Here is a 22,945-nt window from a genome sequence, read left to right on the forward strand (position 1 = left end):
TTAAACCCATCTCATATATATATATATATATATATAAATGGGTTCAAGTTACACCTGGTGTAACTCTAAAGAATTACACCTTTTTCAAACCGTTGGATTTAAGTAGATCCAACGGTTAAAAAAAGACCCACATTATCACAAATATTCTTATTAAGATCTCATTAATTGCCCCATTTATTACATTCTAAACCTATCTCTAAACCCAAAACACTTTCTCTCTCTACGTTTCTCTCTCTCTGTTTCTCTCTCTCTCTCTCTCCTCCTCCATTGCTCCACCTCCACAGGATGCCGACAAGAAAAATAAAAAAACTAATTAATTAATTTAAAGAAAAAAAAGCCGAAAACTAACAATAGAGGTTTGTGAGTGCTCTGTTTCTATTTTTTTCTTTTTTTCTGGTTTGTGAGTTCTCTGTTTTTGTTTCTTTTCTGGTCTAACTCTCTCTCTCTCTCTCTCTACGTTTCTTTTCTGTATCATGCTTGGTACATTGTTTGTGTTAATAGCCTGACAGACCAAATGAGATAAAGAGAATTGAAGCCACTGCTGGAAAGGTAGGGCTCAAACCATGGAAAGTAAGGGATTTGCAAAGGGGAAGGCTACTTCATTGTGTAGCCTACTGTCACTTTTTTTTTTTAAAAAAAAGGGCTTCATTATAGGAAACTATTGAAGAACAAAGCATATCAGATTTTTGTGACGATTTGTAAAGCTACTGTTCTGGATTTGTAGTGTGCATAAACGATGCAATTTATTTTGTTTAGCCATGGCATTGAACTCTCAAGTGAAAGAAGTTCTGCTTTGTTAAATATTGTACCTGTTGGGCTTAAGTTTACAGCATCAACAAAATCATCTTTGTACTTGAAGCTTGTATAAACTTTGCATAAGTTACAAAGTTTTCATGTTTCCATTTGATTTCACAGTTTAGTAGTGACTTTTCCTTAAGTGAATTTATTCTTTCTTTCTCATTTGCCATTTTCTTTGTTTGTAAATTCCTAAATAGCAGTTATAAATACTATATTTGTTACAAATTTTGTTGAGAGAGATTGCGTGGAGCTCTGGGATGAGAGTGATTTCCATGTGCAGTTGTCCTTCCAAGAGTCTTCTCAAATAGGTTTCATAATAGGTGGTGAATTTGAGAAACAAGAGGGTTGCAATGTCATTTTAGTTTTGCTTGAAGACCTTTGATGATTTAATCAGCTCAAAATATCTGTGGAAGAAGAGGGTCATTATGTTGATGAGGCAAGCTTGTGGCATAGGAGAATTGGGTCAAAATGGGATTTGAAGAAAGGACAGCCTCCATGGCTGCAACAATGTTTGGAAGAAAGGCTTGAAGTTGAAATTAGTCATGTCGATGTTAATAAGGCTTGTGTTTTGAATGGGCCATGACACTTAATTGTGTTACTACTTGGGCATTTGCTATTTCAGCTGAGGTTATTAAACTCTTGTTTGATGCTTCAGCAGTTCATTTTGTCACGTTGCAACTATGAACTATTTTCATTTTATTTTGGTTGTTTCTTTGCTTTTGTAGTAATTGTATTTAAGTAATATTATGTAATAGTACATCTATATATTTGGAGTGGATGTTATATTCTATAGCCATGCATTTTGGGTATGAATTGTAACATAAATGTGAAAAATGGGAACCTCTATTTCATTGTCAGTTATAAGTTTGTGCTGAAAAATAAGTAAATAAAAGGCTACTCTTTCAATATTATACCCAATACAACTTCAATCAGAGTAACTTTTTAACTTGAGAGAATTTTCCTAAACATCATAGCAATGTAAAGATCTTAACCAAAAAAAATATTATGTAAAAGTTAAAAACAAAATGTATAGATAATTTAGAGAAAGGATGTCGATGGTGGATTGGAGGCAAGAGAAGTGCATTCATTTGGCGAGATAGGTGGCTCCATACCCCTACCACATTCCAAATTTGCTAACCAAAACCTCCTAATTTACAAGATGCCCCAGTGAACTCTCTAACTAACATGGAAAAAAGATGCTGGAAAACTGAACTGATTAGCAACTTATTCTCAAGAGAAGACATAGATGCAATTTTGGCTATTCCTCTTCTAATACGAGATAAAATAATTTGGAGTTTCACACCACAGTTAATAGTGCCTATCGTGTGGCTAGCGAGGCTAAATTTTCAACAATAGAGGAGACTTCCATGGGCAACAATAAGAAACAGTTTTGGTCAGCACTGTGGAAGACCAAAATTCCAAATCCCATTAAAGTCCTCACATGGAGGGCATGTCACAATGAAATTCCTACTTATGAAAATCTTGGTAGGTGAGGAATTCCAATGGAACCATGGTGTCCCTTATGCAAGCTTCAAGTACAAAGATGATTTTGTTGATGCTGTAAACTTAAGCCCAACAGGCACAATATTTAACAAAGCAGAACTTCTTTCACTTTAGAGTTCAATACCATGGCTAAACAAAATAAATTGCATCGTTTACGTACACTACAAATCCAGAACAGTAGCTTTACAAATCTTCACAAAAATCTGATATGCTTTGTTCTTCAATAGTTTCCTATGATGAAGCCCTTTTTTTAAAAAAAAAAAAGTGACAATAGGCTACACAATGAAGTAGCCTTCCCCTTTGCAAATCCCTTACTTTCCATGGTTTGAGCCCTACCTTTCCACCAGCGGCTTCAATTCTCTTTATCTCATTTGGTTTGTCAGGCTTTTAACACAAACAATGTACCAAGCATGATATAGAAAAGAAACGTAGAGAGAGAGAGAGAGAGAGAGAGAGAGAGAGAGAGAGAGAGAGAGAGAGAGAGAGAGTCAGATCAGAAAAGAAACAAAAATAGAGAACTCACAAACCAGAAAAAAAGAAAAAATAGAAAAATAGAAACAGAGCACTCACAAACCTCTCTTGTTAGTTTTCGGCTTTTTAAAAAATAATTAATTAATTAATTTTTCCTGCCGGCAACCTGTGGAGGTGGAGCAATGGAGGAGGAGAGAGAGAGAGAAATGGAAAGAGAGAAACGTAGAGAGAGAAAGTGTTTTGGGTTTAGAAATAGGTTTACAATGTAATAAATGAGGCAATTAATGAGATCTTAATAAGAATATTTGTGATAATGTAGGTCTTTTTTTAACCGTTAGATCTACTTAAATCCAACGGTTTAAAAAAGGTGTAACTTTTTATAGTTACACCAGATGTAACTTGAACCCATCTCATATATATATATATATATATAAAATATGTAATTGTAATTGTTTTTAAATGTACCTGTGCATATGTACGGGGTTACACACTAGTACTAGATAATATCTCGAGCGATGTGCAGACTACTTTATAATTTCATTTGAAATTATTTTTATGTATACTAGTAGTAGACTCACGCAATACGTGGAAATATATAATTATTTTATATTATAATATAATGTATAATATTTATTTCTCTAAATTTGTTGAAGATAATTTGTTCTCTTTAAAAATTAAACAATTTCTATTCAATCCAATTAGGTCTACTTTGGTCCACTTAGTCCAATTCAGTTCACTCAATCAATTTTGGTCTCCTTCAATCCATTTTAAACTAATTGGGTCTTAAGTTGATTCTTTTTGTAGGTTTTCTTTTCAAATTTAGCTCAAAATTTCAATTTTTTTTTTCTTAAGTTTTGGGTTGAAAAGTATGAAATTTTATTATATTTGGACAAAACTCTTTAGTTTTGAGTTAAAAAATACAACAACAAAAAATAGACATTATAAATTAGAAATATGAGTCCCAAAAATGCAATAAAAATTATAAATATTCAAAAATCTTATTTGGTCCACATTGGCTCTATTTGGTCTATTATGTCCACTTCAGTCCATAAGGCCATAATCAGTCCATTCGATCCTATTTAGTCCATTTTGTCCACTAAAGTTTTATTCGGTCCATTTGGTCTTCTTCAATCCACTTCAATCTTACTCGGTCCATTCAGTCCACATTGGTCCTATTTTGTGCATTTCGGTTCTATTCAGTCTAAATTGGTCCTATTTGGTTCATTTTGTCCACTTTTTTCCTATTCGGTCCATTTTGTCCACTCTGGTCTTATTCGGTTTATTCTGTCCACTTTGATTCTATTTCATTCTATTTGGTCCATTCTGTCCACTTTGGTCCACTTCAGTCCTATTCGGGCCATTTGCTACACTTTGGTTCTACTCGGTCTATTTTGTCCACTTTGTTCTACTCGGTCCACATTGGTTCTATTCAGTCCATTTTGTCCACTTTGGTCTTATTCAGTTCATATTAGTCCTATTTGGTCCACTTCAGTCTAATTTGGTCATGTTTGGTCCATTTTGTCTGCTTTGGTCTTAATCTCAATCTATCCATTGTTATTCAATCCACTTTGGTCTTATTAGGTCCTATTCGGTTCACTTTGGTCCTATTTGGTCCACCTTGTTCCTACTCAGTTCATTCGATCCTTTTTTGTCCATTCAATCCACTTTGTTCCATTTCGGTCCATTTTGGTCCACTTCGATCTATTTTTGTGTACTTACATAATGAGAAAAGATATGTTTGGGTTGAAAGTACCAATTCTAAATCCAAATTTATTAAAAATATATATAAATCTCAAACTCGTAATATCTAAAATTTTAAACATAGCATTTGTGGGGCCAGAGAATTCATGGCCCAAGCCCACTTTACATTAAGGCCCAAGGTCTAAGCCGAGGAGAGTCATTGCCGAGGATGCATAATGAAACCCCAAAAGGAGCATAAGGATATTGCCGAGGATGACCTCATGCTCAGCACCTCACAAAATGCCTGCAGAAAGGGACAAACTCAATATAGGGGCAGAACAAGGGAAAAAGCTGCCAACATCATAATACAAAACAGTGTATCTGACAAGCCCATACTCTAAACCATGCCCTTTAACTTTCCCAACGACCCCTAACCACTCTAGGTATGGGTTGACAGGACAGGTCTGCACCCCAGAAAGTAAAACTTACACGTGGATCCTAAAAGGGGAAACGAACACTACTATAAAAGGGAAAGAAAGCGAAGGAGAAGGGAGGCCCCAGGAAAGAGGGAAAATCCTACAAAAGGGGAGAAAAAGGAAAGGGTACAATGCTCCTCGGACATTGTCCGAGGACTTGAACCCTGCAACCCGCACTAATGGAAGGCTTAGCTAGTCAAGCCAAGTCCCCCCGTAGAGAAGTTTCCACAGAAATCCCATTCAAACCGCTAACCTGTGACTAAGGTCCTGCCTTTCAAGCCCACTCTCTACAAATCATATTGTTAGGGCCCTTTACTTACGAGCCCAACGTCATTCTTGGGCTGTTAAATAATCGTGTCCCTACAATTGGCGCCGTCTGTGGGAAGGCTTGCGCATTGGCGCAGGTGGTGGTGGAGTCAAGCCTCTATCAAGCAAAGGTCTGCAAAGGTCCCTCCATTTCCAGCGACATGCAGTTGTTGCTCCGACATAAATTTCCGCTAGGGGCTACGCCTCACAATGCCGATGGCACGGGCAGCTCTAGGGGCTTCTAACATCAAGCTAACTCTCCCCATCCTGGTCGAGGGGCTAACCTTCGAAAAGTAAATAAGTGAAAGAAAAAATACAAGTTTTGGACAGAACCAAGGCCTTGTATGGTCCTCGGACTCAAGCCTATGGGGAAACCAACTACTTGAAAGAAAAAATACAAGTTTTGGATAGAACCAAGGCCTTGTATGGTCCTCGGACTCAAGCCTATGGGGAAACCAACTACTTGAAAGAAAAAATACAAGTTTTGGACAGAACCAAGGTCTTGTATGGTCCTCGGACTCAAGCCTATGGGGAAACCAATTACTTGAAAGAAAAAATATAAGTTTTGGACAGAACCAAGGCCTTGTATGGTCCTCGGACTCAAGCCTCTGGGGAAACCAACTACTTAGAAGAAACTACAAGTTTTGGACTTGAGCCTCTGGGGAAACCAACTACTTAGAAGAGACAATACGGGGTGTAAGGTTGAATTTATTCAACCATCTAATTGGCTTTATTCCGTGCCAAATTTGCTTGTAATTCAGCATTTAGTAACCCTGTATTTAGGTGGGTTTGTTGTAAGGGTAGTGAGTGAGATAGAGTGAAGATTGCTCAAGAGTGTGCAAGAAAACAGAGTGTCGCGGCTGGGACTCGCGGGTGGACTCGCGGCTGCAAGCCGCCAGAAGCTGTACACGTGCCAAGCATGCTGGAAGATGAACAGTCATGCTAGCTGGAGCACTACAGGACAAAACAGGACAACTGGCCATACGGTTAACTCGCGACTGGATCTCGCGACTTGGTCAAGCCGCGAGGTCAAGCCGCGAGCAACCCCTGTTTTGCCAAAACCTGACGTTTCACATTCCTCTCCACTCCAGTATAAATACCCCTTTAACCCACGATTGAAAGAGAGCTTCCAGAGAGAATTTTGAGAGAGAAACCCTAAAGAAAAACAAGATTGTTTCACACACAATCCCTACCTTAGAGTCTCATCATATTCCTCAACTCTCTTCCTCTCCATTGTCAAATCCTTGAGAGGCATTATACCAAACCTGGTTCTCACCATCATCATCTCTGTGAGACAGTCGTTTGGAGTTCTGGGAAGCAGTTAGGAAGGAGCCAATATTCATTGGTTGATGCTACGGTCTAGTAGCGGAATCCGGGAAGCTAGAAAAGAAAAAGGTTCGGCGCAACCTCGTTGGAGCAAGAAGCTTGGAGGGCTTAGGTGCACTGGGTAGATTAGGCTTGGAGGGTCTATTGCTGTCCTTGTATCCCAACTGTATTTTCTAGTGGATTGATTACCGCTTGGAAGGCGGCGGAGAGGTTTTTCGCCGAGGTCTTCGGTTTCCTCTTCGATAACACATCGGGTGTTATCTTTGTGTTTGCATCTTCCTTCCTCTCTATCTTTGCCTTTATTTTATCTGCTGTGGTTTTATTTTGTTATGGCTTAGATAGTTGTTTAACCTATTTCACATTATAGCATATGTTAAGTTTCCGCACACTTGTTGTTTGACATATTGCTTGTGTTGGTTAAGTTAATTTTTGGGGGTCTAAACGTTCAAAAGTGTTTTTGTACACGTTTTTGAACTTTCACGGGGTTTGGACACAACCTGGAAGTCATATGGCCCTTAGAATCTACCCCGAAGAAGTGTTCCCCATTGATAGTTGGGTTAATCCCTAGAGTGAATGGAATCCCCAATCTACTCTCGGATCCTCGATACCAAGGGAACTGATGCGACAGTTATAGGGTCAGATGTTGTCAAAAACACGGTCAAAGTCCCTCACTGCTCGGTTACCCTCTCGGACGAATTATTTAGAGTTTATCGTTCTCGGACGGCCGCCTCGCATGCATTATGAAGCACTCAGCCGTTATCTCAGTTAGTTTCATGAGTTTAATCTACTGGGAATTATCATTATTATATTTGATAATGTCGATAAGTTCAAAATTGGTAGGATTCTGTTTCAAGGTTTTTCCTGCTCTAAGCATCATTAAAGGAAAATACACATGTAATATCCCATTCACAAAGTAGTTGTTGCAGAAAAGAAAAGTATTTGAGAGGAAGCAAATCCACTTCTTATTAAGACAAAGAAACAGTACAGCGTACAATGAAAGAGCTTAAATAAGCTCATACTGAAACTAACTACATAAGCGAAAAGAAAAGATACAAGAGAGTGAAGAAAAAGTCGAAGAAAAGGTGCAGAGAAGAGACGTGCTGCTGTTCCAAAATTTTGTCTAAGGAAACCATTCATCAATACTTTTACATGCCTATAACTCAGGCAGCAAAAGAGCCCAACTTGGGGCTTGCACCGTTGAAGAAAAGGCGCAGAGAGCCCGACTTCGGGCTAGCACCGTTGAAGAAAAGGTGTAGGGAGCCGGAAGTTGAAGAGCCTCCACGTAACCACGCCTGCGATAGAGCAGACGGTGCTGATGGCGGAAAACCTTACTCCTGACGCACCAAGAATCTGGTGCGACCAGTACCTGCTTCTGATTTTGACTGAAAGAGGGAGAAATACCATTTCCCCCTTGGCAAGACGGAAGATTATTTTGAATCTGTGCCTCCCCTGTCCAGACCACGCCACCTTGAGTCTCGAAAGGACCCAGCGCCTCTGTGGCGGATGTAGTTCCTTTACCCCTGCCCGTATCTCAAACATATTGCACAAAGGGTGGATAGCGCTGAATATGAAAACTGTGATTATAGCTGAAAGATTATGATTTTGAAGAGAGCCGAAGGGTTTGTATGTAAGGAGAATAACCTCATATCCTACTTATATAAAGGGTAAGGTGGTGGCATTCAATTTGTGCAGCTTTCCAAGGAATGCTACGGACAAGGCAGATTTGGCTCAATTTCCAACACCATTCGAAACCGTAGGATCTGAAGATCCTCGTGAAGGCACGCCTCGAGTATTGAAGCGTCAAAGGACTTCGCGTGAGTGGATAAAGGAATGCCACTTAATTTGGCACGTCTCCCATGTAAATGGAAAAACACAAAAATTAGTAGAGTACCGAATTTGAACGAGCCATGATATAGGCCCAACATTACCAAAACCCTCCTTCCCAACTAAAAAGTCGGGCAGCAGGATTTTGAGGGGCTATTGTGGGGCCAGAGAATTCATGGCCCGGCCCACTTTACATTATGGCCCAAGGCCTAAGCCGAGGAGAGCCATTGTCGAGAACGCATAATGAAATCCCAAAAGGAGCATAAGGATATTGCCGAGGACGACCTCATGCTCAGCACCTCACAAAATGCCTGCAGAAAGGGGCAAACTCAGTATAGGGGCAGGACAAGGGAAAAAGCTACCAACATCATAATACAAAACATTGTATCTGACAAGCCCATACTCTAAACCATGCCCTTTAACTTTCCCAACGACCCCTAACCACTCTAGGTATGGGTTGACAAGACAGGTCTGCACCCCAGAAAGTAAAACTTACACGTGAATCCTAAAAGGGGAAACGAACACTACTATAAAAGGGAAAGAAAGCGAAGGAGAAGGGAGGCCCCTGGAAGGAGGGAAAATCCTGCAAAAGGGGAGAAAAAGGGAAGGGTACAATGCTCCTCGGACACTGTCCGAGGACTTGAACCCTGCAACCCGCACTAATGGAAGGCTTAGCTAGTCAAGCCAAGTCCCCCCGTAGAGAAGTTTCCACAGAAATCTCATTCAAACCGCTAACCTGTGACTAAGGTCCTGCCTTTCAAGCCCACTCTCTACAAATCATATTGTTAGGGCCCTTTACTTACGAGCCCAACGTCATTCTTGGGCTGTTAAATAATCGTGTCCCTACAGCATTTATTGTTACTACAGTTTTGTTGAGCCACATTAACATAGCACTTCAGTTCACTTCGGTATAGCTAAATTTAAGTGAAAGTCTTTATAAACATAAAGGCTATAAATATACAAATGTAATCTTTAGAGCAGTTATTTATTTGTTTTAACGTCGTTGCTTTTAAATGAATTGCATGAGGTTGATTATACATTTAAGAAAAATAAATAAATAAATAAATATATGTATGTATATATGTATAATTTTTATTTAAATAAATTATTCATTCTCTTAAAAGAAATTATCATAATAATCAAAACTCATATCAAAATTATACTGAATATATATAAAAAATATATATATATATATATCTATATATAATATTTATTCTTTAAATTTTATTGTAGAGAGAGAGACTACTTGTGATGAGAAACTAAAAAATACAACACCAAAACGTATGAATTTAGTACACAACATTTTTAACATCAATTTAACAAGGTTTGATCAAACAGATATGAAAGGGGAAAAATGGGGTTTGAGATGAAATGTCATTTCTCCAACCCACCCCACCCTATTGCCATCATTTGATTGATTGGTCCTTCTCTACTCAATTCCAAATAAAGAAACCAACAAATTCTAAAGTATAATCACCAGGGCTTGGTGGCTTTTGGTTTGTAAGGCCGTTTATATTTATTGTTTTACGTTATTTTGTTGTCAGATTATCTTTTATATATATATATATATATATATATATTGGAATCTTGTGAGGCTCATACCTCACATCTCAAGAAGATGCCGATATGGTTTTATATGGTGGTTTGTTTTGGTTGAAAGGATGCAAAATCTCGAATGTTCTTATCCATATCAAACAAACATTAATTCTATATTGGAATCTTGTGAGGCTCATACTCACATCTCAAGCAAATGGTCTTATATGGTGGTTCATTTTAAGAAATGCCCATATTAGTCTTTTTGTTACGATTATGTGTAACGGGTTGTATGGAAAATATGCATGTGCTCCCCACATGACCCTCACGTGTTTCCTAGAAGGACAATTTGATTAAGGGTCAATTTGGGGCCTAATAGGAAAGAAAACAAGTGAAAAATTATCATAATGAAGCCTAATGATTACCTTTATTGTTTTTTTTTTTTTTTTTTTGAGGGGGATTACTTTTATTGTTAAATGAAAATAAAACCCTCTTTTTGGTATTTTGTAGTTTTTGATAGCTTATTTGTTAAATGTGAAACAAAAATAAAATAAAAATTAGGGTAAATTGCAAAACACACCCCTGAAGTTTGGTGGCGTTTAGATTTTACACCCTAACGTTTCAGAAATTAGATTTTACACCCTGAAGTTACATTCCGTTTGCATTAACAATCCCTCCCGTTAGTTTTTGCTGACATGTCTGTTAAGTGCCACATAAACTTATGAAGTGTATTAATGATTCAATTGAAAGACAACACGTGGATTTAATTTTACATCTCAGATAAAAAACCTAAAAAACTTTAAATTATTTCTACCAAACTATTAAATAATTTAATTCTATCTTTTACCTCAAAAAATACAATAATTTAATTAATTTTTTTTTTACCTGATAGGATGAACAAACCCAAACAAAAAAAAAAAAAAAACGACAAACACTAGCGAACAACCCAGAAAAATAAAAAACGAAGAACACGATGAACAAACCAGAAAAATCAAACACAAAAATTCAAACCAGCAAAAAAACAAATTACCATTGAATTAAAATTGAAATAGATGTAATGAACAAGAATGTTGGGAAAAAAAAAAAACCAAACGAGCATTTTCCTTTCAATCTCAATTGATGAGATCTAAGAGCACTTCGCCGAATTACCCAATCCATAGCCATCAGGGCACAACAACCCATTTACCCACTAACTGTCGTGACCCATCAAAACAAAGCCAAAATGCCCATCACCCTCTCTTCTCTAGTGTTCGCTAAGCCACCGATGAGAGACCATGATTCCAGATATGGGCTTTCCAATCTCAATGTCAATCTCCTAGCCACCAATCTTTGAAATGACCACCAAATCGAGATGAGTAGCGATAGCGAGGTCGGAGAGAGCAAGGAAGAAGTTGAAGAACTTGGGGATGAAATGAAAGGCTGATGATCTTGAGTAACCACGATAGCCATAGTTAGTAGCCCAGCCCTTTGAGTATTGGTATTCTATCTCTCTCTCTCTTGGCCTCACCGATTTGTGGAGCAATTGTGATTTTTGTTTTAGTTTAGTTCCTTTATTATTTTGATAGTTTCTATGGCCTATGTGGGAATTAATTGAGATTGTACTGGGTTGGATTTGATGTTAGGAATTTTTGGGATGCCCAAAAATGTTAAAGAAAAAATATTTGAATGATTTTATTTTTTGTTTTAAGTTTATTTGACTTTGAATTTTAAAGAATTTAATTTAATTATTTAAAGTGTTTTTGGTTATTTATTTGAGATGGAATAATTAAAATAGGTAAGTCCATGTGTCATGTTTCAATTGGATCATTAGTACACATCATAAGCTTATGTGGCACTTAACAGACATGTTAACAAAAACTAACAGGAGGGGCTACTAATGCAAACAAAATAAAACATTAGGGTGTAAAATCCAACATTTGAAACGTTGGAGTGTAAAATCCAAACACTCCCAAATTTTAGAGGTGTATTTTGTAATTTACCCTAAAAAAAAATAAAACTAACTGGGAGGATTTTTTTTTTTTTTTCTTTTTCTAAAAAATCTGAAACATAAGGCAGAAAGCATTTTAGTCTTTGGCAAAAGGAATGTTTTGGTTGTGAAATCGTTTTCAATATTAGAAATAGAGAATACATCTTTAGAATCACTTTAAAGTTTATAGATATAAATATATATATATATATATATATATATAAAAGGAGCATTCTCATTTCTTTGTTTATTATTCGAACTATTTGTTTACCACGTGCTTGTTAAATTTCTTGTGTGTGTATATATATATATATATATATATATATTTTTTTTTTTTTTTTGAATTCGAAACACAATTATAATTTAAATTGAATCTAAATTAGTATTTAATTGTTTGTTTAAACTTGCATCATATGTTCAAGTTAATTTTCTTAATTTCTGTATCAAGTGACCTAGTTATAATATTTAATGTGAAAGTCAATCGAGGTGATCATTTCACTCACATAAGTAAGACTATTATATTATCACTGCTATTAAATGTTTTCATGTATAAGCATGCATATTATTTTACTATATTTTAGATTAATTACTTGAATTTATAGTCATAAGATATTGATTTATATGTCAAGTTAAATGGATGAGCTTTTAGGAGCTATTTTAAGAAGCATTTTATTAGGAGAATAATAAAACAATAAATGTTATTGACAGCTTTTTATATTTCTCATGAAAATGATGTCAAAATTTTCTTATTATGGTTTATTAACAATTGCCTTATATATCAAAAACCAATTGCCCTAAGAGCATTAATTAACATGACTCTTAATTTATTAGTTTATATTAATCACTCTTACACAACATCAAACTTTATTACTTTATATTTTTTGAGAGTTTTAACCTTATGGCGTCCGTTCCTGATGATAATTCTTTATCATCAGACCAAGACACCAATTAGTTTTTGGTGTAAGTGGAATTGAAATCCAGATTTTTTATTCAACCATCAGAAACTTTATCACTTTATACTAACTATACTACTCATGCACAAACTTTATTATCTGACCATTTTATTTTTTTTACCTAACATTGAACTTTATTAGCACACCACTCATGCACAAACTTTATTACATCACAATTTATTCCTTTAGGATCTATTACATGACTATTTAGATATATTAATATGAGTTGTATTAATATGTGCCCTTAAAGCATTTGTTAACTGACCATTTTAGAAAAAAATTAATATCATTTTTATGGAAAATACAAATAGTAGTAAAGAGAGTTTTTAAAAATATTTCATAAACCAATACTTTAAAGACATCCATTAACTTCTTCCTATTGAGAGAGAGAGAGAGAGAAAGAGAGAGAGAGAGAGAGAGAGAGAATTGTTTCAAGTTTCAACCCTGTTGTCTATGACAATGGTTATGGTGTTCAAAATTTTGAAGAATTGGGTGAAAAAAGAAAAAAAGAAGTGGATGAAACATCACAGGACCCATACAATCAACCACCGATCGATCCAAACAAAACACAAGTGGAGACAAGAGAAAGAGCAAAGATGAAAACAAACCACACACAAAGAAATGCATTGCTTTGATCAATAGCTGTGGTGAGAGTCAGAGATGAGGGTTAGAACTTTCTATGACAATGGTTATGGTGTTCAAAATTTTGTAGAATTGGGTGAAAAAGAAAAAAAGAAGTGGTTGAAACATCACCAGGACCCATACAATCAACCACCGATCGATCCAAGCAAAACACAAGTGGAGACAAGAGAAAGAGCAAAGATGAAAACAAACCCCACACAAATAAATGTATTGCTTTGATCAATGGCTGTGATGAGAGTCAAAGATGATGGTTAGAAATATGGGCCGAGACAGTGAGAGGCATAAAGAGAGACTTTGGAAAAGTCTGTACATGGGAACAAAGAGGACAGCTAGAGAGATTGAATATTCAGATGAGAGTAACAACGCCATTGCAAGCATTCAAACAGAAGCATGCACATGGGAACAATTATGACAAAAGTTGTGAATTTATTTGTGGTAGTACAATAAATCTTTGTAATATTCTCAAGAATCTCAACCTCACTCTTATCCCTTAATTGAGTAATAAATCATGAAAACTGTGTCTGGCTTTATAAATTGAAAGTATTATAACTTATTTGCTACTTGCAAGTCCAATAACAAAAACCAAAAAGGAAAAGCAAAACCACACTCTTCTAAACTCATCCCCATTAACATATATCCCTCACCAAAGCACTACCAAAACATTTCCAAATGAGTTCATCCCCCCCAACCATAAAAGAAAAAACATTATCAGGTCTTGAGAACCTCAACAGGGTCCTCCCAACTGGCACGGTCTTCTTGTACCAGTTACTCAGTCCTGTCCTAACCCACTATGGCCAGTGCAGCGAGACCATCTACAAGTATCTCACTGCCACTCTTGTAGGTATGGTTGGCTTGTCTTGCTTCATTACTTCATTCACTGACAGTATTAAAGATAAAGAGAAAACCCACTACGGTTTTGCAACAAGCGACGGTAAACTTTGGCCCTCGCCTGAGGGCATGACATTGCCAGCCAATACATTGCCAGCACTTGGCCCTAAGGACTTTGTTCATGGCTTCCTTGCGGTGTTCGTGTTCGGGGTTATAGTGTGTTTGGATAGAAATACCGTGGATTGCTTCTATCCATTGTCCGAGTCCCAGCATAGGGCTTTGCTCGAGGTGCTTCCTCCGGTTGTTGGTGCGATTTCTAGTGTGGTTCTCTTGATTTGTCCTAACAAACGCCGTGGAATCGGATACATTTCTTTAAGTAAATCTTCAAATGATTCCAACTCTGGTGCCGAAATACCAGCCGTGACGAAAACCGAAGGAAATATAAGTGTGGTTTCTGTGGTTTCATGCATCTGCCGCTAAAGAATAATTCTAGGAGCACATCCAATCGCTCATCTAATTTCATAATTTGTTAACTTGTGCAATTGTGAATGATACACATTTTTTGTTCACTATGAAAAATATGGACCTAACACTTTTCATTGATCATTCACAATCATACAAATTAGAAAGTCGTGAAATTGAGTGTGAGTGAAAATGAGTGTCAATAAGCGAACTGTTTTTTATATTGGTTGCCTTATATTCATGTCACCTGTTCTCACGGGATAAAACAGTTGCTCTAAAAAGAAAGGAAGCCTGAACAGATATGGCACTCTTATGTGATCTACATGTGTGGGCTTTGCAAAATGCGAAGCATGACTTCAGCTGACATAGGATAGCCATATCCCGTGGATGTTGTGGTCTCATTGTTGGCGGGGTTTTGTGGTTGGAGCTTTAATTGGTTTTTTTTTTTAGTAGCTTTAATTGTATTTAAAGGAAGTATGTATGGAGTATGCAATAACAAATGTATAACGAGATTTTCTCTCTCACCTAACGTTAACAATGTAGCTTATTTGTTAGCTGCTTCCTATCCTCAATGATCCGTCTCTTTTGCTGAGTTGAGTGCCCATTTGATGACAAGCACCTCAGCAACTTGAGGTTTACATCTACTTAATCATAACTATCAGAAAGATCATCTAAATTAACATCTACACTAGAAACAAAACAGCAATATTGTAACACCCCATAATTTTGATATCAATTTAATTATTATACGTAAATTAAAAAGGCCTACAATTAAATGGATTTAATTGATTTGGGCCGAAGATATTAAAAATAAGATAAATACTATGGAATATGAAGCCCAAGTGAGGTGGCATAAGTAAATATATGGGCCTTGATAAGCTTTTAAAAACTCTAGCCTTTTACCTCTTAAGATACACGTGTATATATATATATATATATATATATATAAAGATTTTCTTTTGTTTTAGCCGCAACACACAATTGAACAACTTTTTTTTTTCTGCTTTGTGGCTAAACGTGAGACTGCTGCAGGTATGTTTTCCTTTAGCTCTAAATTTAGGGAGTTGAATATTTGATGGCTAGACATGTCCCACGTTTGCAGGAAAGAGTTGTGCTTGAAATTACTTTAGTAGCTAATAGGATAATAGGTGATGATGCCGTAAATATCACCAATGAGTTATACGATCCTTGCACGCTTGTAACGAGATCTGCAAAGAAAAGAGAGAAGACCTAACAGAGAGCACCGGTGTAGTGCCGGCCGAATACCCTCCGAAGGTCAAGTTAGAACTATTCTCACAACTCTAGAGTGCTAGAGAGAGGTAAATTATGCATACCTTGATTTGTGAGAGTATTGGGGCTTTTATAGTAGTAGAAGGTTGGTCTCTCTTCCTTGGTGAAGAAGTCTTTTCCTTATAGGAATCCTCTTGAATAGTCCCAAACGTGATGGACAAGACATTTCTTTGTAGGGAAGATCTTCATTAACGCGCATATCTTCCGGAATTCTCTGTATTAGGATTCCTATTTTCCTTGGGATTCTATAATGATTCAAGCGTGTGTCGCAAGTATTTCCCATCTAGGGTTTCCGCTGCACCTTGGGCTTGCCCTCTGTCAGCCCATGGACTAGATCCGTCAGGCCCAATTTAACGAAGGTCCATCATACCATATTTTTACCCCTTCAGTTGCCCCCTTCACCCTATGGGTCTGTCATGCTTGAGTAGAAGGACCAATGGGGTGACAGTTCAATATTCTGGGGTTGACGGTTCAAAGGCCTGTAAATTAACGGATTTCAAAGAGGACGCCATGAATTGCGCCCATTCCTCACAGGTTGTCTGAAGCAATTATGGTGCATGACACTTGTCGTTCTTTGATTAGATTTTTCCCTGGATTAAAGCGTCGCTTCGTCTTCCATGCACTTCCTATAAATATATATATATATATATATATATATCACACTCCTCCTTTCTCATTTCTCCATTTTCAACTGAAACACGTTGTCAGAGCGCTACCGTCATCCTTGTTAGAGAGTGATCCGTTCAGTAGCTGTATCCGTCATCAACACAACTCCTTCGCTTATTCACAGATTTGGTGAGTATTCTCTTTTCACAAGTCCTGCAAATATACATTTTATTTTCCTAGACTTTATACACACCAGTCATCACTTCTAGATCCGTCAGAGTTTTAGGTTTTGTCGTCACGTGTAGACAATGTCTAGTGCGTCAAGTAATCAGTCAGTCGTTCGTGACGGGGTGGATTACGAGGAAGTATACCCGTCCGGTCACAAACATGAAGAGAGTCCGAGCAAAGAGAGGAGTTCGTCCACCTCTTCCTCGTCCTCAACAAATGAGGATATGGAGATGGCTAAACCAAAGGATGTTTCTGATGACGGCGAGGAACAACCAATAAAATCTGTCGTAGGTGCTGATGGACTTAGGGAGTTCATCATGCTACCAGAGTGGACGGTGCATAACTTCACATCCACCATCAAGGAGAAACACTTCAATACCCTTAGAGCTAATTTTCAAATTCCAGATAATATCTCAATCTGTCTACCCTATGTATCAGAGAAATGTTATTATAAAGGGGTAGAAGGTGTCGGGGTGTACGAACAGATGCTGAAGGCGGGACTTAGGTTCCCACTTAGTACCCTTCATCGTGAGCTTCTCAAGTATCTGGGTCTGTCCGTCACCCAAATATCTCTGAACGCCTGGAGGGTCTTCATAGCAATAGAGATCCTATATGGTGCTGACAGACAGTGCTAGAAGGTTGACGGTGCGGGAATTCCTCCACTGCTACCGTCCAGACGAAATAGACAAATCAAGGGGGATGTATAGTTTTGCTAGTAGGAGTCCATTGTTGAAGGTTATATTTGAAACCCCCGACTCCAATAGAGACTGGAAGAGTCGTTATTTCTTTCTGAAGGGTGACGAGTGGATGGGTCGTCCAAGGGACACGAAACATATGCCCGTCGACACGACTTGGGGCGTATTGAATCCATCCAATATGCACCCGTCCTAGTTTGTAAATTCTTTACATTTGTTCGGTTATAATTTCTCCATCACTTTTAACCGTCCTCTCTTTTGCAGTTAGATGGCATCCACAAGTTAGTCTTGAGGAGTTCAGTTTTCTCGAGAAGATTTTTTCCAAAACCAGGCCGGAGGAAAGGACTTGGGCAAAGTTGGTGACACCTAATACCATCCACTGGTATTGTGACGGTCCTGAACCAACGCCAAAAACCGTCAGATATAATGCTAAAATTCGTAGACGTAAGTCTGTCAACCTCACTTTGCTTAAATGGCTTTTTCTTTTGTTAGTTAATAACTTCATCCGTCCTCCTTTACAGAAATGGATGATGCCAAGAGGAGGGCACTGATTAAATCACAGGTCGCCAAGAGAAAGGAGTCCGGTGATGTGGCTCCTAAGGGGATGGGCTCAAGAATTCCGTCTATAAAAAGGAAACAACCGTCCAAAGGGGACCATCCACTCAAGAAACCTAAGGTCCCATTGGAACCCGTCATAGGGTTAATGGCTGAGGGTGCAAAAACGGTCACCCCAGCAAAGCATGGGTCTGGCAAAGGCTTTATGAAGGCCCCGTCCAGTAGCCAGGAGAAGCCACCTTCCCTCCTCCGTGACGACTCCAAATATGCCTTGGAGCAACTCTCGTCCATCATCACGTCAGAGGACTACGAGGATCTAGGCAATCACTCTACGAAAGCAATGGGGGAGACGGGGCTTTTCGCGATTGCTCAGGTAATCCTTGTCCGTCAGCTTTCCACCCGTCCATTCCACTTAGTTTTTTTTTATCTAACCCTTTCTTCTAACTTTTTGTTTCAGTCAATGATTATGATGAAAGGGCTAATGGATCGGTGCCTTAACCATGAGATGGCTCTGGAACGTGTTTGAGCAAAGGCAGAGCAGACGAAGGATGAGCTGGGTCAACTTAACAAATGGAAATCCACAATGGAGAAAAAGTTTGAGCTTTCAGAGCAGGTGAGGAAGGAGCTTGAGCAAAGGACGGACGAGGCGAGGAAGGCTATGGAGGCCAGAGACAAGGATGTCCAAGACCTAAAGGAAAAGCTCCGTCAAGCTAAGGAGGTGGCGATACGAGAGTACCGTGACTCCGATGCCTTGCTGTCCGAGCTAGGAGACTCGTTCCTAAGGTTTTGATGATGTGCTCCGTCAAGTTAAGAAGGCCTACCCTGACCTGGATGCGTCTATGATTAAAGTTGACGACCAAGCCCAAACGTCTGCTCTGCCCGTCGCCTTAGAGAACACAGATGATCTTTTTGTTGAGGATGCATCCCAAGGCAACAGAGAGTCAGCTCAAGCACAGAATGTTCAAGGCCAAGAAAAAGATGCAGACCCTGAAGAATAGAGTTTTTTTTTTTTTTTTTTTTTGGCTAAGTTTGAGAACAATCCGTTATTAAATTTGTGTATTGAACAACTGCCCTTCGTGGGTTTTATCCGTCAATGGTATTTATTTTGTTTTATTCCGCAGTTTCATGCCCGTCTTATTTGGTCTTCTGTGCGACGGTTATGATATCTATTATTTGAACGAGATGTATAAGTCTCCGTCTTTTCAGGCGTCCACTTCCTGGGCTAAGATTTTCATCCTTAACGGATGACCTGTCCTCTTTTTATCAAGGACAGGCTTATCATTCAAGGATGGTCCGTCTACTTTCATGACTAAAATCTATCCGTCCAATTTATGGACTAAATTTTTAACATTTTGGACGATCCATCCACTTTAGAACCGTCCACCTTTATGGACTCGTACATAATTTTAGATCTTGTATGGACGAATTGTCCACCTCAAATACTAAGTAGTTTATCCCGTCTTTTTTGTGGACTTAGAATTTTCACCTTATGGGATGATCCGTGCTTTTGGTGGTTTTTGGCTTATGTTCGTCCACGTTTTTGGACATTGGAACTTTTCATCCTCATGGGACAATTCGTCCAGTTCGTGGACTTGTATCCGTCCACTTATATGAACTTAAGAAATTCCATCCGCCTAGGATGATCCATCCATCTTGTGGACTTTGTTTTTATCCGTCCACATTTATGGACTTAAGAAATTTCACCCATCTGGGATGATCTGTCCATCTTGCGGACTTTGTTTATATCCGTCCATATTTATGGACTTTAAATTTTCATCCTTCTTGGGATGATCCGTCCAAGATGCGGACTTAAATTGTATCCGTCCATTGTTGTGGACTTAGGTTAAAAAGGCAATTATGTCTAAATATTCTTCTTAAAAAATCATATGTTTGTAGAAAAGTACCTGCCCCCTTGGGCTTAAAAAGATACTTGAAGTATTGTAGCAAAAAGTTGTAAGTAAAACTAATAATTGTAGTAAAAACTAAAAAGAAAAATTGGAAATAGCGTCGTTAATTAAAAAGAAAAACTGGAAATAGCGTTGTTGCTCTCCATGCTGTCTTTACTGATAGTATTTCCGTAGGTGCTCCGTGTTCCATGGGTGCTGAAGTTTTTGTCCGTCCAGCGTCTCGAGGTGGTAGGTGCCCTTCCTCTACAATGATGCAATCCTGTAGGGTCCTTCCCAGTTGGGGCCGAGCTTTCCTTATGAACGATCTCTAGTAGCGCCCATTACCTTTCATAGTACAAGATCTCCGACCTGAAAGTCTCTACGCCTGACGTTGGAGTTGTAGTGTTTCGCCATGAGATTCTGATACCGTGTTATCCTTTACTCCGCTGTCATTCGTACTTCGTCCACTAGGTCGAGCTGAAGTCACACGGCCTCTTCATTCTTATTCCCGTCGTAGTTTTCCACACGAAAGCTTGTTAGCCCTACCTCTGCTGGGATGACAGCTTCACTTCCATATGCTAGTCGAAATGGTGTTTCTCCAGTGGGCATTGTCGCTGTAGTTCTGTATGCCCACAGGACGCTTGGTAGCTCATCCGGCCAGATGCCCTTCGCCCCCTTGAGCCGAGTTTTGATGATCTTGAGCAAGGACCGGTTCGTGACTTCAACTTGCCCGTTGGCCTGTGGGTGTGCTGGCGACGAGTAGTGATTCTTGATACCAAGCTCCGAGCAAAAGTCCCTAAATGCGCTATTGTCAAATTGCTTTCCGTTGTCAAAGACAAGCACTCTGGGTATCCCGTACCTGCATATGATATTCCTCCAAACAAAACTTCGAATATTTCTCTCTGTGATAGTAGCTAGGGCTTCTGTTTCCACCCACTTAGTGAAGTAGTCGATACCAACTACCAGAAATTTTAACTGCCTAACTACTATCGAGAAGGGGCCCATGATATCTAGCCCTCATTGAGCGAAAGGCCAAGGGGCCATCATGGGGGTTAGTTCCTCGGATGGTTGCCTGACGAGATTATTGAACCTTTGACACTTGTCGCAGGCCTTGACATAGGCCTGTGCGTCCTTCATCATTGTAGGCCAATAGTATCCTACTCGGATTAACTTGTGCACTAATGACCGTGCCCCCGAGTGGTTTTCACAGATACCCTCTTGGACTTCTCTCATGATGTAATCTGCTTCCTCATGGCATAGACACCTCAGGTACGGTCGAGAGAACCCTCTTTTGTATAAAACATCTTTTATCAGCACAAATCGTGATGCTTGGACCTTTACCTTTCTAGCAGTGTCATTCCCGTCTGGTAGAATGCCAGTCTTCAGGTATGATATCAAAGGCGTAGTCCAATTGCTTTTAGAATTTACTTCCTGCACATTTGTTTTGTCATCAATAAGTGAGGAGTTTTGGACAAATGACAATACCTGTTCGGGGACAAGCATAAATTCTGCCGAGGCTGCTTTTGCTAATCGGTCGGCGCACTCGTTTTCCCCCCTCGGGATTTGAACGAATCTGACTTCGAGGCTGCTGATTCGATTCTTTACCTCTTCTACATACCTCTTCATCCTTTCATTCTTACACTTGTAGCCACCATTAATCTGACTTGTTACTATCTGTGAGTCGCAATGTACGACCACGTTTTCAGCACCTGTAGCCTTTGCGAGGTCTAGCCCTGCCACCAAGGCTTCATATTCTGCCTCGTTATTGGTTGTGGAGAAATCTAATCGAATCATGCACTCGATCTTATCCCCCTCTGGGATTTGGATCACTACGCTAGCCCCTCCTACTCGTCTATTTGAAGATCCATCCGTATAAATATTCCATTGTCGTGTATCCTCTGCCCTCTAACCGTCTCCAAGAGTGAATTCGGCGATGAAATCAGCCACCACTTGCCCTTTTACAACTGTTCGTGGACAGTACTGTATGTCAAACTCGTTGAGCTCTACTACCCACAAAGCCATTCTTCCTGCTACCTCGGGGCTACTCATGACTCTTTTCAAGGGCTTGTCCGTCAGGGCAACGATGGTGTGTGCTTGAAAGTACGGTTTAAGTTTTCGTGCAGCAGTTATCAATGCGAAGACCAACTTCTCCATCTGAGGGTACCGCTCTTCTGCTCCCCGGAGCGCTCGGCTTGTGAAGTAGACTGGTCTCTGAGATCTATCTTCCTCTCTCACCAAAGTTGCGCTAACAGCGGCTTGTGAAACAGCTAAATATAGATAAAGCTCTTCTCCCGGCTTGGATGGACTAAGCAATGGTGGAGATGAGAGATATGCCTTTAAGTTATCAAACGCCATCTGGCATTCGTCTGTCCATTCAAACGATTTCCTCAAGGTGCGGAAGAAAGGTAGACATTTGTCAGTCACTTTCGAGACGAACCTGTTCAGGGCTGCGATTTTGCCATTCAGACTTTGCACTTCCTTGACCGTCCTCGGCGGTTCTAATTCTATTATGGCCCATACCTTCTCCGAGTTAACCTCTATACCTCTTTGGGATACCATGAAGCCCAAGAATTTCCCAGCCGTCACTCCGAACGCACACTTGCCTGGGTTCAGCTTCATGTTATATAACCGGAGGGTGTCGAAGGTCTCACGGAGGTCGCTAGATGATCTTCTTCGTGTAGGCTCTTTACCAGCATGTTATCAACATAAACCTGTACATTCCTCCCAATCTAATGCACGAACATCTTGTTCATTAATCTTTGGTATGTTGCTCCAGCATTTTTAAGTCCGAATGGCATTACCTTATAGCAAAACAATCCCTGGTTGGTGACAAAAGAAGTCTTCTCTTGATCAGCTTCTTCCATCTTAATCTAGTTATAGCCCAAGAAAGCGTCCATGAAGCTCAAAAGCTGGTGTC

At 39.1% G+C, this 22,945-nt stretch overlaps 1 protein-coding gene and 1 non-coding gene across 2 annotated transcripts; one reads left to right on the plus strand and one right to left on the minus strand.

Annotated features, from left to right (window-relative positions):
* Positions 1-8,197: 8,197 nt before the first annotated feature.
* LOC126690695 (small nucleolar RNA SNORD116) lies at positions 8,198-8,290 on the minus strand. The gene has a single exon (XR_007644731.1). It is a non-coding gene; the product is annotated as a small nucleolar RNA SNORD116 (small nucleolar RNA).
* Positions 8,291-14,020: 5,730 nt separating this feature from the next.
* Positions 14,021-15,261, plus strand: LOC126689229 (protein DMP2-like). Its single transcript, XM_050384344.1, has one exon. It carries the CDS (start codon positions 14,148-14,150, stop codon positions 14,784-14,786), a length of 639 nt encoding a protein of 212 aa, XP_050240301.1. The 5' UTR covers positions 14,021-14,147; the 3' UTR covers positions 14,787-15,261.
* Positions 15,262-22,945: the final 7,684 nt, after the last annotated feature.

Source organism: Quercus robur, chromosome 6 (assembly GCF_932294415.1).
Source record: "Quercus robur chromosome 6, dhQueRobu3.1, whole genome shotgun sequence".
Lineage (NCBI taxonomy): Eukaryota > Viridiplantae > Streptophyta > Magnoliopsida > Fagales > Fagaceae > Quercus > Quercus robur.

Coding starts and splice junctions, on each gene's coding strand:
- LOC126689229 (XM_050384344.1), top strand. CDS start 14,148: ATGAGTTCATCCCCCCCAACCATAAAAGAAAAAACATTATCAGGTCTT.